Here is a 16,082-nt window from a genome sequence, read left to right as displayed (position 1 = left end):
AAATTGAAGCTCATCATTGTTTTCTGGCATCGAACAATTCCTAAGGAGGAGAATAGATCCCCAGTCTGTGACTTACTTCCTCCAGAGATAATACAGAAGTTGACACAAGTCTGGGTTCTCGGCACTCCCCAGTTGCTGTCACTTCATCTGATACCCTTGGGTCTTATGTCTACACTGGAAATAACACCCAGAGACAAGGATAGCTTTTCCTGCTCAATGGCAGCAGTCTCCCAATGAAGTGGGTAGAGAAAACCATTGATATATCAAGCAGTGGGGCGCTTGTATGAGCAACGGGCAAGGAAGCCTTAATCCCCATCAGAAATGTTGCTGGCATCCAACATATGAAGGGAATACTAGTCCACTTCAGCACACCAATCTATGGTAAGCTATCAGTATAAGATCAAAACCGCATCTAGGATGGCGCATACCGATCTTTATAGGGGCACTACTGGAGGCAGGGGCATTTTGTCTGCTGGCAATCTATGCTGCGAAGTAATCCTGTCGGAAGAACGGTCTCTGGACCAGAAGCTTTCTGGTAAATCGCATGGAGAATAGACCTATTCCTATTCAAGGTTCAAATTGGAAAACCTTTTTTCCTCACTCCTAAAAAGCCCAGAGTCTTGCAGAATCTGAGACAAGGTTGGGCCTTGGTCAGCCTCATTTGCCCCTATTGACCCAAGAGGGCATGGTTCACAATGGTGAGCCCCCTGCCTAAGAATCTTCTGGGAACTCTCCCAGTCTCCCCAGCTACTGACACAGAGTAGCAGAGATTACTCCCAGCGTCCCTGCCAGGTGTGGGCAGAGTCTAAAAATCTTGCAAGTAGCAAGTCTCTGGTTTCATGATGGCCTCTTATATTATCTAAAAGCATGGCGCTAATTCCATAGGAATAATCTGGAGGCTTCTGTATACCCTCAGTTAATAACTCAAGAGGGCAGGCTTGTCCGAAGCTTGACTGCCGTCAACAAGGTGGGAATTGATATGCTGTCAAAGTGGTGACCACTCTTCTGTAGTCCAGAGCCACAACTGCCTACAGAACCTACCTGAAGGTAAAGAAGATGTTTGAAGCCTGGTGGGTGAAAGTCTCTTCCACATCTCCATTGTTACAATCCATTACTCCTGCCAACACGGGAGAGAAGGAGCTTCATCCCTTAGATGTGGGAAGGGCTTGGAGCATGTATATTGAACGGGCAAACTCCTTCAGGAAATCTAACCACTTGTTTTTATCCTTTGCAGGGAAAAACAAAGGATGCAAGTCATCCAAAGCTTCTCTGTCCAGATGGATAAGGGAAGTCATCTCCATATGCTAACAAGAAGCTGGATTACAGGTACCTGGTGCAATCAAGGCACATTCAATGAGGGCAATATCATCCACATGGGCTGAAAAAAGATCTGTACCCTTGGAACAAATATGCAGGACTGCTTCATGGTCGTCCGTCAATACCTTTTGTCAAGCACTATAGACTAGATATTCACGAGTCAACCAGTTTTTGGCTCAGCCATTCTGTCTTCTGTAATGTAATGGCCCTCCCTAGTCTGTTTTCATAGCTTGCTATATCCCCATTTGTGCTGCTGCTGAGGACGTAAGGGAAAGGATAATTTTTTACTCACCGTAAATTTTCTTTCCTGTAGTCCGAAGCAGCAGCACAGACTTCCCGCCCTGATTTAAACAAACTATTATTTATGCAGCATACCTTGATTGTTTTAATGCCTTATTAACTAAGATTTTATTATGAATTTTAAATTTTTTTCGTCGTTAGAATTAACACAAGGAGGAGGGGTCTGTATGGCCTTCTTATAGGGCTCCTAATCAATCTTTTATTAGTACCATCTGTCCTACCATTGCAGGAAGATAGGATCTTCCCCATTTGTGCTGCTGCTTCGGACTACAGGAAAGAAAATTTACGGTGAGTAAAAAATTATCCTGTATTTTCACCTAAAATGAACCTATACTTAAAGGGGTACTCCAGTGAAAATGTTTTTCTTTCAAAACAACTGGTGTCAAAAAGTGCCAGAGAGTTGTAATTTAATCCTATTCAAAATCTCCAGTCTTCCAGCACTTATCAGCTGCTGTATGTCCTGCAGGAAGTGGTGTATTCTTTCCAGTCTGACACAGCGCTTTCTGCTGCCACCTCCAACTGTCCAGAGCAGTAGCAAATCCTGGACAGTTCCTGACATGGACAGAGGTGGCAGCAGAGAGCACTGTGTCAGGATGGAAAGAATACAGCTCTTCCTGCAGGACATACAGCAGCTGATGAGTACTGGAATGGCATTGTTGTCTACCGTTTTGGGAAATTCAATGGAGTCAATGGGGGTTGGGGGTTCTGTTCAGTGAGGGTTGGAGGACCTATCTTATCCTGCATTATGGAGACAACCCATTGATGTGAATGGGAACTGTGTAATGCTTCATTTCTCCTCTGGTGGTGCTGCAGGGAACTTGAGCACTTGCTGTCAGGTTTCTCCCTGAAGAGGGGCGTACAAGCATGGGGACACTTTACTTTTTTGTAATATAAGGGTATTATCCTTTGACCCCCTATGAGCCAGGAAGGTTGTATGGAGCAGGCTGTCCGAGCCCCTCAGCAATGATCAGGATCAGAAATACCTCTCATCCCGTCCATATATCCCCTTCCTCCAATAGCGACTGTGGCATCTAGGCGGCCATTTTGGAATGGCAAGCGGTTAGGATAGCATTTGGGGGCCTAGTGAAAGCCCCCCAGGCCTGCGCTATTTTAGTAGTCCTAGTAGAGTAGTCACATGTACAAGTCCCCTAGAACATGGGTGGGGAACCTCTGGGCCATGAGATCCTTTAGTCCGGCCCTCTGCCCACCCCCCGGAGTCAGGCCCTGCCCCGGGAATTAAATGGAGTCTGTAGCACTGCGTGCCCCTGTGCGGTGGCATAGTGTGGAAGGGCAGGTGCCTTCTCAAGTTTGTGCCCTAACATTGTAAAGTCAGCGTTAATGTGTACAATGTGGAGGGTATTACCTACCCAATGGGGGCAGCTACCTAATGTGCTAATGTGGGGGCATTTACCTACCAGGGGGAAATTACCCATCTATTGGGGACTTTAACCTACTGTAATATGTGGGATTATCAACCTACTGGGGGGCATCTACCTAGTGGGGGGGGGGGGGGGGTAATTATCTACCTACTAGGGGCATCTACCTAGTGTGTGTGTGTGGGGGTAATTATCTACCTACTAGGGGCATCTACCTAGTGGAGGTTAACTATCTACCTACTGGGGGCATCTACCTAGTGTTGGTTAATTTTTCACCTACTGGGGGCATCTACCTAGTGGGGGTTAATTATGCACCAACTAGGGGCATCTACCTAGTAGGGGTTAATTTTTTACCTACTGGGGGCATCTACCTAGTGGGGGTAATTACTTACCTAGTGGAGGCATCTACCTAGCGGGAGCATCTTATTAGTGGGGGTAATTATCTACCTACTAGGGGTATCTACCTAGTGGGGGTAATTATCTACCTACTGGGGGCATCTACCTAGTGGGGGTAATTACTTATCTAGTGGAGGCATCTACCTAGTGGGAGCATCTTATAAGTGGGGGTAATTATCTACCTACTAGGGGTACCTACCTAGTGGGGGTAATTATCTACCTACTGGGGGCATCTACCTAAAGGACATTTAGCTAATGGGGGAGATTATATACTTACTGGGTCTTCTACATAATAGGGGTATTGGGGAATTATGTACCAACTGGGAGCACTTACCTGACGGGGGGGATTATCTACCTACTGGAGGCATCTACCTAATGGGGGAGAATTACCTACCCACTCAGGACTAACCTCACATAGATTACACCCCCGATCTGCGCAGGATGCCCCTTTAAGACCCCCCGACACAGATGTGAACGAGACCCAAGACAGCTGTGTATGACACCTGTGTTTACTCACAACCTTAAGATGGAGTCTATAGCCTCTCATTGTATACCTTGCCTTTGTATGATACGTATGTGTCCATCCTCGCTAATAAGAAGCGGCATCAGCGAGGTGTGAGGTACCTGCGTCCCATGCCTCCATACACTAGGTTGTATCTTCTATTACACCTGATGATACAAGAAGCACAAAGCCAAAGCCACTTGTATGGGCTGTTTATCCAGGTGTATGGCGGCCATTCACAGCCAGCCTCCGTGCAATGCTCATAGGGGGGTCCCATAAAGGAAGGGATATGCTGCCCTAACTTGTCCCTCTTTGAACTCCCGGCATTGTTTTTCTTACAGACTCCTCACTAGGAGAATCCGAGGCTCCTGGGAACGCTCAATGCCGTAAATGAATATGTATATAAGGTGATATTCCCTGCAGCTAAGAACAGCTACAATAAGATTACATTAGGGAATTGCTATTTATGCACCACCCATCCCCTTTGTTGTGGGAGAGATAAGCCGCAGCCAGAGCTTTCTAGCTTTGGCTTAACCTTCCCTCCTCATAGAGAACACAGGAACGCTTGGCCATACCGTACATAACTCTCTGGATCATAACTCTCCAGCTGCTGCAAAACTACAACTCCCAGCATGCCTTGACAGCATGCAGCTATGGTCTAGGTCAGGTGCCAACCCAATTTATTGCTCTCCAGTGGTTGCAAAAGTACAAGTCCCAGCATAATCCTGACTGTATGCAGCTGCTATGGTCCAGGTAGGTAGCCAACCCAATTTATAGCTCTCCAGAGATGACCCACCCAGACTGTCGGTACCGCCACCCACAGAAAGGGGGAAATGACCCAAGGATGGTGTAGCCTGCGTGTAGGTGCTGGTGCAATGATAACTGAGTCCCAGTAGAATAAATAACCTTTTCCTTTCCTGGCAAGTCTCTGGTAATACAGGTGAATAATACACGACTGATACAGAGTTGCTTTCACTGCATCTGTACTGAAAGTTGCTGAGGTAGAGAATAGAATAGCAGTGCTGACTGCGTGCAGAGAAGAGTAGAGAGTTCAGAGGAGTGGAGAGGAGTTTTGTCGTGAGAGTCCCAACCCAATTTAGTAGTGTGCTCATCCGGAACTTTAGAAGAAGAATACTTGTGCCCGTGTTTCAACCTTTATCGTTATAAACCATCTTCTGCCCCGTAGTGTCGAGCTACCCGTCCTACAAGGGTGACACAAGCCTTGGTTACTTGAGTTGAGCTAAATGTCTGAAATTAACCGGTTTTACCTGCGTTGCGAGAGTACGTAGGCCTTGACTATAGCTGCTTTGCTCTATCTGGATCACTTCCTCAGTCTAAGATACTGTCCTGCACTTTTAGAGATGTTCACAGCGTGGGTTGGGGTGTCCTCTGACTTGTCCTCCTCTTAGTGTTTAGCACTGCATCTTGACTATACGTGTTGCTTTAAGAAAGAAAGTCTCTGTGTTGTCCATACGTGTCTGTACACTACCGTAGGTCTGTCCCGGACATTCCCTGGCTAAGTGCAGCAGGGATGCCTGATGTGTGTGTCTTTCTCCACTGAGAGTCAAAGCGAAAACTGACTAAGTGTAGACCTACACTACTTCCTCTCCCCATGTGACTACTTCCTACAGGGTGTATGTAACAACCTCTGTGAGTGGTGGAGAAGAGAGTGCATAGAAAAGAAAAGAATAGAGATAGGTAGAGAAAGAACAGCATCTCTCATAGGTGTACAGAATCACAAAATACAATACAGTAACCCTTAGGTGACTATAGCTGTGCAATAGTTTTGCATAAGTTGGAGAGCTATACGTTGGTGGGCATTCATCTACAGCAGGGATAGGGAACCTTCGGCCCTCCAGATGTTGCAAAACTACAATTCCCATCACTCCTAGACAGCCAAAGTTTTAGCTCTTGCTGTCCAGGCATGATGGGAGTTGTAGTTTTGCAACAGCTGGAGGGCTGAAGGTTCCATATCCCTGTTCTAGACCATAGCACAAGCAAAGGCTCCGAAAATAAGGCAAAAAAATCAGCCCCCTGCTATAGTAGTGCCTTGGGCTCCTTATTACTGTCTACACTGTAGACAGTAATACCATATGCCATATGCAAACCTTTGGGCATACAAAGGGACGGAGCAGGGTGGTGTTGGCAGGGCGAGAGGAGACGCCGCAGTCCCCAGATGTCATCCACACAATGCGCCCGTCTGCTTATTAAATGTCCCCCGTGTCACCTCTGATCCTGATCAAACTTTGCCATTTACATACATCAATATTCAAATATATTCAGAGCGTCTGGGGACGGAGATAGGAACATTTATTGGAGTCGGGGGGGGGGGGGGGGGGGGGTCTATAATAAGATGCAAGGCCGGTAATTCATTCCAGTCTTTTATAATCCTCATTTGTGTACAGGGTAAGTGCCAGACACATCATGGACCCGATTTGATTGACAGTCTGGAGGTGATTCTTGAAGGCTTAGAAGAGATGATACAGCTATCGTATATGTGCGAATACTATAACTGGTGTCAGAAAGTTATATAGATTTGTAATTTACTTCTATGTAAAAATGTCCAGTTTTCCAGTACTTATCAGCTGCTGTATGCCCTGCAGGAAGTGGTGTTTTCTTTCCAATCTGACACATTGCTCTCTGCTGCCACCTTTGTCCATGTCAGGAACTGTCCAGAGCAGAAGGTTTTCTATGGGGATTTGCTGCTGCTCTGGACAGTTCCTGACATGGACAGAGGTGGCAGCAGAGAGCACTGTGTCAGACTGGAAAGAATATACCACTTCCTGCAGGACATACAGCAGTTGATAAGTACTGGAAGACTAGAGATTTTTTTTTTATTTAAGTAAAAGTAAATTTTAAATCTATGGCACTTTCTGATATCAGTTGATTTGGAAGAAAGCTATTTTCGCTGGAGTACCCCTTTAATATTCTGTGCATGTTCATTCAGCCCCTTTTGGCCACAGCCTTGCTATAATAAAGCGGGCACAATAAAGGGGGACTCTAATTTGGACTATATCTCTACTTATTGGTAAGGTCCCTGGATAATAAGCTAATAGCAGAGTCACAGCAATGTGAGAAACCCTGTCTGAAAGTGTTTAGCCTCTCTGCAGCACCCCCACAGGGGAAATAAAGCATTACACACTGCCTATTCCCATCAATGCAAGACAGGTCCTCCAAAGAGAGACTCTCTTTGTAATTCTTCACTATGATCAAGAAATAAAGATCTTGATTAGTGGAGCCCCTCTTTTTCCTCAGTACTATATAAAAGTTTGTTCTGAAACTAGTCATCCCCTTTAGGTGCCTGTACACTTTATACTAAAGTCGCGCAGTAGGGGGTTCGGCCAACAGTATAAGACATATGGCAGACTCCTGACTCCCCACGGCGTATGATGTCAGAGGAGATAAGGGTCGGCGTGATAGATTTTTACTATCTGACCCCTTTGTTCTTGGAGGGATAAGCTGGCACCAGAACAGAAACACACGAATATTTGGCCATGCCGAATGTTCTTAGGATCAGTTGTCAGACCCCCTACCCTGTTACTAGGGGATAACTTTCTAAAATGAGAAAGGGATCCTCCAACTAGAACACTAGACTTGATCTCTGGGGGTCTCAGAGGTGGGACCATTGGGACTCTTAAAATATGATGATAATACAGGTTGGGATCCTGGGCATCAGAGTCGTCTTATGTTCCAATCTTTAGAATACCATTGCTCTACGAGTCTTATAACGTATCAGTAAGCCCCAGTTGTCTGACTTTTGGGGTATCCGCAGACACCATTGCACTCCCAGAATGTGGATGCTGGCTCCATCTCTATGTAGCTGCCATATGTATGTGGTATCACTTATCACCGGGAGACATAGGATCAGATATGGAAGACATTCATCTGTCATCACAAACATTATAGTATTAATAGGATTCAACACATGTTCCCGTAGACATTAGATGAATAGGTCTTATGTGGTTAGAAGAAATGAATCGGCCATATTGCACTTCTATTATTTTACCTTAGATGTCCGCTATCATCCCCTCCTATCCCATAGGAAATCACAAGCATGCTCAGCCAAGCCAAAAATTCCTGTTTAACCCTTAGTAGGCGGCCATCTTTAATCAGCTCGCGATGTTACCCCAATCGGCCAACTTGAATGTATCTGAGAAATCACGTGACTGGAATGGGCAGGTTTTTTGGAAAGATCATTCAGTGGTCGATAGATCCGACCACCGGCCCGATTGATGTGGGGCTATACTTGGTGGATTCCCACAAGTTATAATGATTATTGCAGATTGTTGACCAAAGTTTTAGGATTCTGGATCAAGGGACCCCCCCCTCCCCCGATGCAAGAAGAGTATACGATCCCATGCTTTTTAATACTTTCTTGTGATAGGTAGTCATCCGACATGGAGTAACCATGACATCTAGAGAGACTAATATTACATCCTCAGGTTGGATCCAGGGTCAAACGAGAGTCAAAATATCTGCAAGCTGCCCTACAATTTGGGTCTCGGTTATGGATAATGGTCTCTGAAGACTGATCCAGTAGAAAAAATTACATCAATACTGCGGTGTAAGTTAACCCTACATTGGTCTATCGTTCTGCAGATACGGTATATGTTCTAAATTACAATAGTCTATACTCCGCTCTAGGAAAGTTAACCCTATATTGGTATGCAGATCCAGTCTATACTCTACGTTTCAATAGTTTATACTCCACTCTAGGAAAGTTAACCCTAGATCGGTCTATAAATCTAGTCTATATTCTACGTTTTAATAGTGTATACTCCGCTCTAGGAAAGTTAACCCTACATTGGTCTATAAATCCAGTCTATGTTTTACGTTACAATAGTTTATACTCCGCTCTAGGAAAGTTAACCCTACATTGGTATGCAGAGCCAGTCTATATTCTACGCTTCAATAATTTATACTCCACTTTAAGGAAGTTAACCCATCACTATTTAGGGTTGAATTGAGACTACCAATGGAAGAATCGTCTATTCTTAAAGGATTTTGTCACCTTTGATGAAACATCTGCAAGCTGCCCTAATGTATTGGACTTGGGAAGCTCAAGTTTAGTGAGTGATGGGTTATGGTATCCAAAGGCATAATAAAAAAAAAACACCTCATCTATACTGCATTATAGTTACGGTTACTCGGCATTGGTCTGCACATTCCAGTCTATGTTCTCCATAATGAGACTACTGAAGAACCAGCTGATCTCAGAGGATGGACTTCATCTGATCATGTCCTATGATTGACAGATCTGCCCCTTTCCTGTACACATGCCCCACTGTTATCCAAACATCTCACAGCGGCAGGCGCAGCTTGTAGAAGCACATTGTCTGTGCGTAGAACACAAGCTTGAGCTGTCAATCATGACCCTCACGACAAATGTATAGGTGCTCCACTCCATCCCAACACCATGGGTTATAAATAGAAAGGATTTTCCCCATTGCTATAGACTAAGCGACCTTACTAGAGATATGGAAATCTGACTTATGGATCATTTTGGTCAATGGATAAGATTTAGATTGCGTCTTACCATTGGCGTTCTTCCCACAGATTAAGTGCTCGTAGGGCTGCAGGACTCCCCATAGTTCAGCGTCATTATTGATCGCCATTTCCAGGGCATCGAGCGATATCTCAGCCCCGTCTGACCCTTGACTTGCCAGAACTCGATTCCTTATTTCTTCCAATAAGTTCTCCATACAGGCGGTCAGGCATATAGCTGCGTACTCGTGGATCCGCACCGATATTCGAGTGTCTACCATCCACCTGAAGAAGCGTCCCACTGACATGGACAGTCCACAGCGAGCCGACTTCCCTTGACGCAGTCCGTCACCGGCGCTCATGCTGTAAAGGGACAGAGCCCGGACCGTGGCCAGTGTGCAGCTCTGGGACAATGCCCAGCTTAGGATGAGCTTCATGGCACTCTGGATCTCGTACCGTGTGCACTTGGCGTGAAGGACGCTCAGGCGTTGGGCTTCCCTTGATATCCTTATGAGGGGTCTCCTCAACAACACCGACATTCTCCTTACAGCATCTTGGGAGAATTCCCACTTCATCCCCCCATCCCCTTTACCTGTTCTGAGCAGTTTCCCAATATCCTCATCCGTCCATGGAAAATCCTCTAGTTCAGGTAGCCGATGGCACCTGGAGAACATATCCACCACATCGGGGTCCTCGGTGAGGGCAGTATTCATGGTGTCCCAGCTGCTGTTTCGACTATTCATGGACCCCGAGTAGTACCACCAATTCCCACGGTGTTGAGAGGACACCAGTGGCTGCGAGTTAGATTTTGAGGACGAGAGGCTGAGAGACCTGCAGGAGTCCTCTGCCCCATAGCCAGAGTCCAAGGTAAGGTCCTCCAGGGTCTTCAAAGTCGAACTATATATTCCAGCCATAGGTACGGATGATAGGAATCCAAAAAGAGAAAAGATACGGCAGCAATTCCTAGGTTTACTGAAAGCTCTCCATACTGTGATACCTTACATGATGGATATGACTCTCCTGAAGGTAGTGGTCAAGAACTTGTGCATTGTATGCCATATTCCTAAGAAACACATCCAAGGCTCCTTGAAGCTTTTCGACGTGTAAGTGGCGTCCCCTTGATATTGAATCTTTTTGATATTTTTGCACGGAGAGAGGAGCGAGCTGCTCCCTTTCTTCCAGATGGAGAAGCTTACTGCAAACTTTCGGCTAAACTGCCTGACACAGACAGATCAGTCTCTATGCTAATTACTCCAGGGCTGCAGCCAATCAGGAAGCTGCGGGGGGAGGGGCAAACCTGAAATCAAATCCAAGCCTCAGATTTTGCCCAGACCTCAGGCTGATCAGATACCTTTGTTCCAAGTCTGGTCGACTGTAGAAAAAGTTGACTGTAAACTCCACGATTTCCCTTATCAGATGAACAGACCCTTTAAACATGGATTATAAGCATCATGGACGTGACGGCTACACACAGGGTTCCAGTAGCAGAAAAAAAAGTCACATTTGAACTTAGTTGTTCTTGCAGAATCCGTCTCTGATTTAGTTTGAAGAATCCATTTACCTCCTAGTGCAAAGCGAGTGCATTCCAGTCCTGGCAGAGACCCCCCCTCCTTCTACGCTCAACACCAGATATGCAACCAGGTTTGTGGTTTGGCAAGAAAATCTAGAGAAGGAAAAAAAAATTCCATTTTGAGAAATTCTTATTCAGGAATTTTAGATTTTCACAAATTCATTTGCACATTGAGTGCGAGCTCTTAGGGTCCTATTACACGAAGCGATTTTTAACGATTAACGACTAAGGGCCCTATTCCACGGGACGATTATCGTTCAGATTATCGTTAAATCGTTCTAATCTAAACGATAATCGTTCGTTAGAATAGCAGTTAACGATTAACGACCGAACGAGAAATCATTGATCGTTTAATAAGACCTGGACCTATTTTTATCGCTCGGTCGTTCGCAGTAGTGACGAACGCAATAGCGAAGACCACAAGAACGATCATAAGTAACGATTATCTTTCCATGTAAATGGGTGAACGATTTCAGGTCTTTTGCAATAGCAGTCGTTTGGATCGTTAACGATTGTGCGAACGATAATCGTCCCGTGGAATAGGGCCCTAACGATAAACAATCACAAACGAGATTGTTTATTGTTAACCTGAAATCACTCACCATATTACACAGAACGATGGTCGTTAGATATGATCGTTACTATGATCGTCTATTCTGTCTGATCCCAGCAAAACAATAAACAATGTGCAATTACACTGAATGATTAGTGAAAAAATGCGGAACTTGAGCGAACGAATGTGCAATCACAGCGAATGATTAATGATAATTTTAGGATCAGATCTAAATCAACGATCAACGACATATGAACGATTTTTCGATCGTTGCCTGCAATTACACAGAACGATTATCGTTTAAATTCGAACAATATAACGATAATATGCACGATAATTGTCCTGTGTAATAAGGCCCTTAGCATATGATTGACAAATAGATGGGATCTAAGGGTCCATTTACACAGAATGATTATCTGCTAAAGATTTGAAGCCAAAGCCAGGAACTGACCATAAACAGAGATCAAGTCATATAGGAAATCCTGAGATTTCTCCTCTTTTCAAATCCATTCCTGGCTTTGGCTTCAAATCTTTGGCAGATAATCTTTCTGTGCTATACCCTTACGGATTTGCAATTGATATGCTGCTGAGATTTCGGATGTGGGTTGCCCAGTATGAAATCCAAAGTTATTAAACTCCCTTTTTTCTGTAATGTTGACTTCAAATAGGTATAAATATATATATATATATATATATATATATATATATATATATATATATATATATATATATATATATTCTCATTGAATGCAAAGGAAATTCTATGGGGGAGATTTATCAAACATGGTGTAAAGTGAAACTGGCTCAGTTGCCCCTAGCAACCAATCAGATTCCACCTTTCATTCCTCACAGACTCTTTGGAAAATGAAAGGTGGAATCTGATTGGTTGCTAGGGGCAACTGAGCCAGTTTCACTTTACACCATGTTTGATAAATCCCCCAATATATGTGAATTTCTATAGTTTTTAGCACTTTATCACATTGCTTGGGTATAAGGCTCTGTTCATCACACATATAAGATTTCACTATGGATTCCACTGCCAGTCTATATCCCATATACGTGATCTCACAACCCGTTCACATGCAACAAATATTTTGCCGATTTTAGATGATGTAAACGAAGGGAATCTGCAGAGCGCTGAGCTCAATTCTGGAACTTGGACCCCCTCAAATCAGCTTGTTATATCCTAGCTTGTGGATATGGAAACGTTTTTAGAGACGGAAAGTCCCCCTTTAAGTCCTATATAATATGCAGACTTTATTAGAACAGTGTTCTCCAACCTGTTCATGTTGCAAAACTACAACTCCCATCATGCCCTGACAACCTGTGGATGGTATTTTTAATCCTGGATGAACCCCTTAAGCTAGGCATAGGGAACCTTCGGCCCTCCAGCTGTGACAAAACTACAACTTCCATCATACCTGGACAGCCAAAGCTTCGCTTTGGCTGTCCAGGCATGATGGGAATTGTAGTTTTGCCACAGCTGGAGGGCCGAAGGTTTCCCATGCCTGCTTTATGCCATTGGTCTCCAAACTGCGGCCCTCCAGCTGTTGCAAAACCACAATTGCCATCATGCCCGGACAGCTAAAGCTTTGGATTTGGCTGTGCAGGCATGATGGGAAATGTAGTATTGCAACAGCTGGAGGGCCGCAGTTTGGAGACCCATACTTTAAGCCGTTGTCCTCTGTTATCAGTCATTTCAGGCTTGGAAGAAATACAATGGTACCGTGATCACTACTCTATGTTCTGACAACCTATGTATGTGTGATTGACACATACAGTACACGTAAAAGCTTAAATGATGGGCTTTATACTATAGGAGAGGCTCCTAGAACCATATTTTATTATACCCCCTCATGAGGATCATGTTAAGTGACAAAGATAAAAAAAGGAAAAAGTTTGCGCCCCTAAACTCACCTACGTGAGGAATTACAAGGGCGACATCTAGAGGTCATACATAGTAACATGTTATTATTAAACTAAACCAATGTAAAGAGAGAGAGCGACATCTAGAGGTCATCCGTAGTAATAGGTTATTATTATTAAACTAAACAAAGGTAAAGGTGACAAAAAGATAATCTATATGCTTTTTTTCCCTTTGATTCTAAAGGGCCTATTCCACGGAACGATTATCGGCCGCTACGGATGATAATCGTCCCGTGGAATAGAGTGCAGCGATCAGCCGACATCGTTCATGTCGGCTGATCGTTGGAGTCGCTTGTTTTTCAACATGTTGAAAAACAAGCGACTGATACAGCAACGATCTTCTACCGTCGCTCCGTTGAATAGGGCCATAAGATTCAATCTTTTGAGGACAAGAGGGTTGTTGTTGTTGTTTTTAACCCTTTGAGTGTCATACTGACAAACTGACCACAATCTCCTTTGATAGCACACGTGTGCCAGTGGTGTAAGGAGCAGCCATGACATCCCCTGATGAGGCATAGCACCAAAACGAAACCCAGTGGATCCCCTTCAAAGCTGATTTTACAGGGAGCAGAGCCAGAAAAAGGAGAAAGAGTAATATAGAACAATAGTGAGAGTTGTTTTATTTTGTAAGGCTTAAGGTTATAGGAGATATCCAAGAAAAATGTGGCCACTTTCTTCCAGAGACAGCACTGCTCTGGTCTCCAGTTCAGGTGTGCTTTGCAGTTGAGCTCCATTCACTTCAGTGAAATTGAGTTGCAAAACCTACACCCAAACTGGAGACAAGAGTGATGCTGTCTCAGGAAGAAAGTGGCCTTGTTTTTGTAGCACTGAATAACCCCTTTAAAGGGGTTATCCAGGGCTACAAAAACAAGGCCACTTTTCCCCCCATCTTGTCTCCAGTTCAGGTGTGGTTTGCAATTAAGCTCCATTTACTTCCATGGAACTGAGTTCCAAACCCCACCCAACCTGGAGACAAGAGAGGGGGATAAGTGGCCATGTTTTTGTAGCACTGGATAACCCCTTTAAATGTCCATCAATTACATCTTTCTGCTAGTATTTTTCTGTATCTACACAACTTCTGCAATAAAAAGTTTAAAGCCTAACTTTTGACATGTCAGAGGGATGGGAAAAGTTTTGATCTATCAGGAACGAGAGAGGGAAATAGAAAGAAGAATAAAAATGAGAATGAGTGAAATAGATGGATAAGGAAGTTTTTCTGCGAAATTCGCTCTGGCCTATGGCTCTGCGTTCTTGCAGTGGATTTTCTTTCCACTGCGAGAATGTATTTGCAACTTTCTTTAACTTTCTATGCCGCACTGGTAATAATAACAAAAGAAACCCAATTTTACGGCTTGCTGACAGCCCGCTCAGCCAATCACTGCGCTGTCCTGCTGCAGCTAGTGATTGGCTTAGCGGAATATCAGTGAGTCGGGACTCAAAGAACCAAATGGGAGTGTGCCGGAGGAGCAGGTAAACATTGTTTCTTTGTGGTTCTGGTGCGAGAATATAGTTACAACCTTATCTAACTATTTCTAACAAAGAAACCATGCTTACTCGCTCCTCCGGCGCACTCTGGTCTGCTTCTTAAGGCCCCGGATCACTGACAATCCGCTCAACCAATCACTGGCTGTGGCAGGACAGCGCAGTGATTGGCTGAGCAGGCTGACAGCAAGTCAGGATCAGGAGAAGCAAAGAGGTGCGAGCTGGAGGAATGGAAGCAGGTAAGCATGATTTCTTTCTTTTTTTTTTTACAGATTCAAGCTATGTGCACGCTTAGTATGAGACCGGCCGCTCCGTGACCCGGCCGGTCTCAGAAAAGATCTGCAGTACCGGCCGGATGATCTGTAGCCCCGCAGAGTTCTGATGTGGGAGCATCCGTGTGCACCTGCTTCAGAATTTCCCACTGCACACACTGGAGCGTGCGCCCGCAGCCGCTCGCTCCATAGTATGCACTGACAGGGTTTTCTGTGCCCTCTATTCAATGCATGACATGTCAGTTTTCTACAGCTCCGCTAGGGATCCCGGCGGAAGCGTATACCATGTGTATACACTCCGGCCGGTATTCCCTCGGCCTGCAGCACAACGTAACTTCTGTACCAACAGATTAGCACAGAACTGACGTTGTGTGAACATGGCCTCACTGTACATGTCAATCTATCCTTCAAGAAAAGTAAGAGAAAAAGTGAGAAAATGTGGAAAAGAAACAAAGATAGTGAGGGAAAAAAAGGGTAAAGAAAAGGGGGGGAAAAAAAAAAAGGATAAAAGATATTAAAAAAAAAAGGGACAGGAAAAATGCCTTCATTCTGGTGGACATATCCGGTCATGAGGATGCGTTTCCTCTGGTATACAGAATATCAAAATGACAATAAATCCATAGAAGAGGAGTGATGAACAGTATGAGAAGTTATTGCCCCAAGCGGTATTTCCTATCAGCTGACTCCTGTCTTATTCCTATATATTAATGTATGATACTTACATACATACATTGGCATTGAGGAGACAGATATAAAAACACAGTCTGGACTGTATTCACTTGTTCTCCCTACAGCAACAGCAAACTCCGCTTTGTGGGGCATCCAATGGCCTTTTATGATGCTTAATACATGTGACTGCACCATCCATTGCCTCAGGTTGTACAGCTTTACAGATCAATAGGAG

At 44.5% G+C, this 16,082-nt stretch overlaps 1 protein-coding gene across 2 annotated transcripts in view; it reads right to left on the bottom strand.

Annotated features, from left to right (window-relative positions):
- ABTB2 (ankyrin repeat and BTB domain containing 2) overlaps positions 1–10,585 on the bottom strand; it is a 104,991-nt gene extending 94,406 nt beyond the window's left edge. The window contains exon 1 of one of the 2 annotated variants that reach the window (XM_069965172.1): positions 9,428–10,585. In XM_069965172.1, the coding sequence (XP_069821273.1) occupies positions 9,428–10,289 (862 nt within the window). In that variant the 5' untranslated portion in view covers positions 10,290–10,585. Of the gene's footprint in view, positions 1–2,600; positions 2,632–9,427 lie in introns of those variants that run through there. The other variant, XM_069965173.1, reaches the window with a different exon arrangement.
- Positions 10,586–16,082: the final 5,497 nt, after the last annotated feature.

Source organism: Dendropsophus ebraccatus, chromosome 4 (assembly GCF_027789765.1).
Source record: "Dendropsophus ebraccatus isolate aDenEbr1 chromosome 4, aDenEbr1.pat, whole genome shotgun sequence".
Classification (NCBI taxonomy): domain Eukaryota; kingdom Metazoa; phylum Chordata; class Amphibia; order Anura; family Hylidae; genus Dendropsophus; species Dendropsophus ebraccatus.
This window is presented reverse-complemented; position numbering and strand designations above follow the sequence as displayed.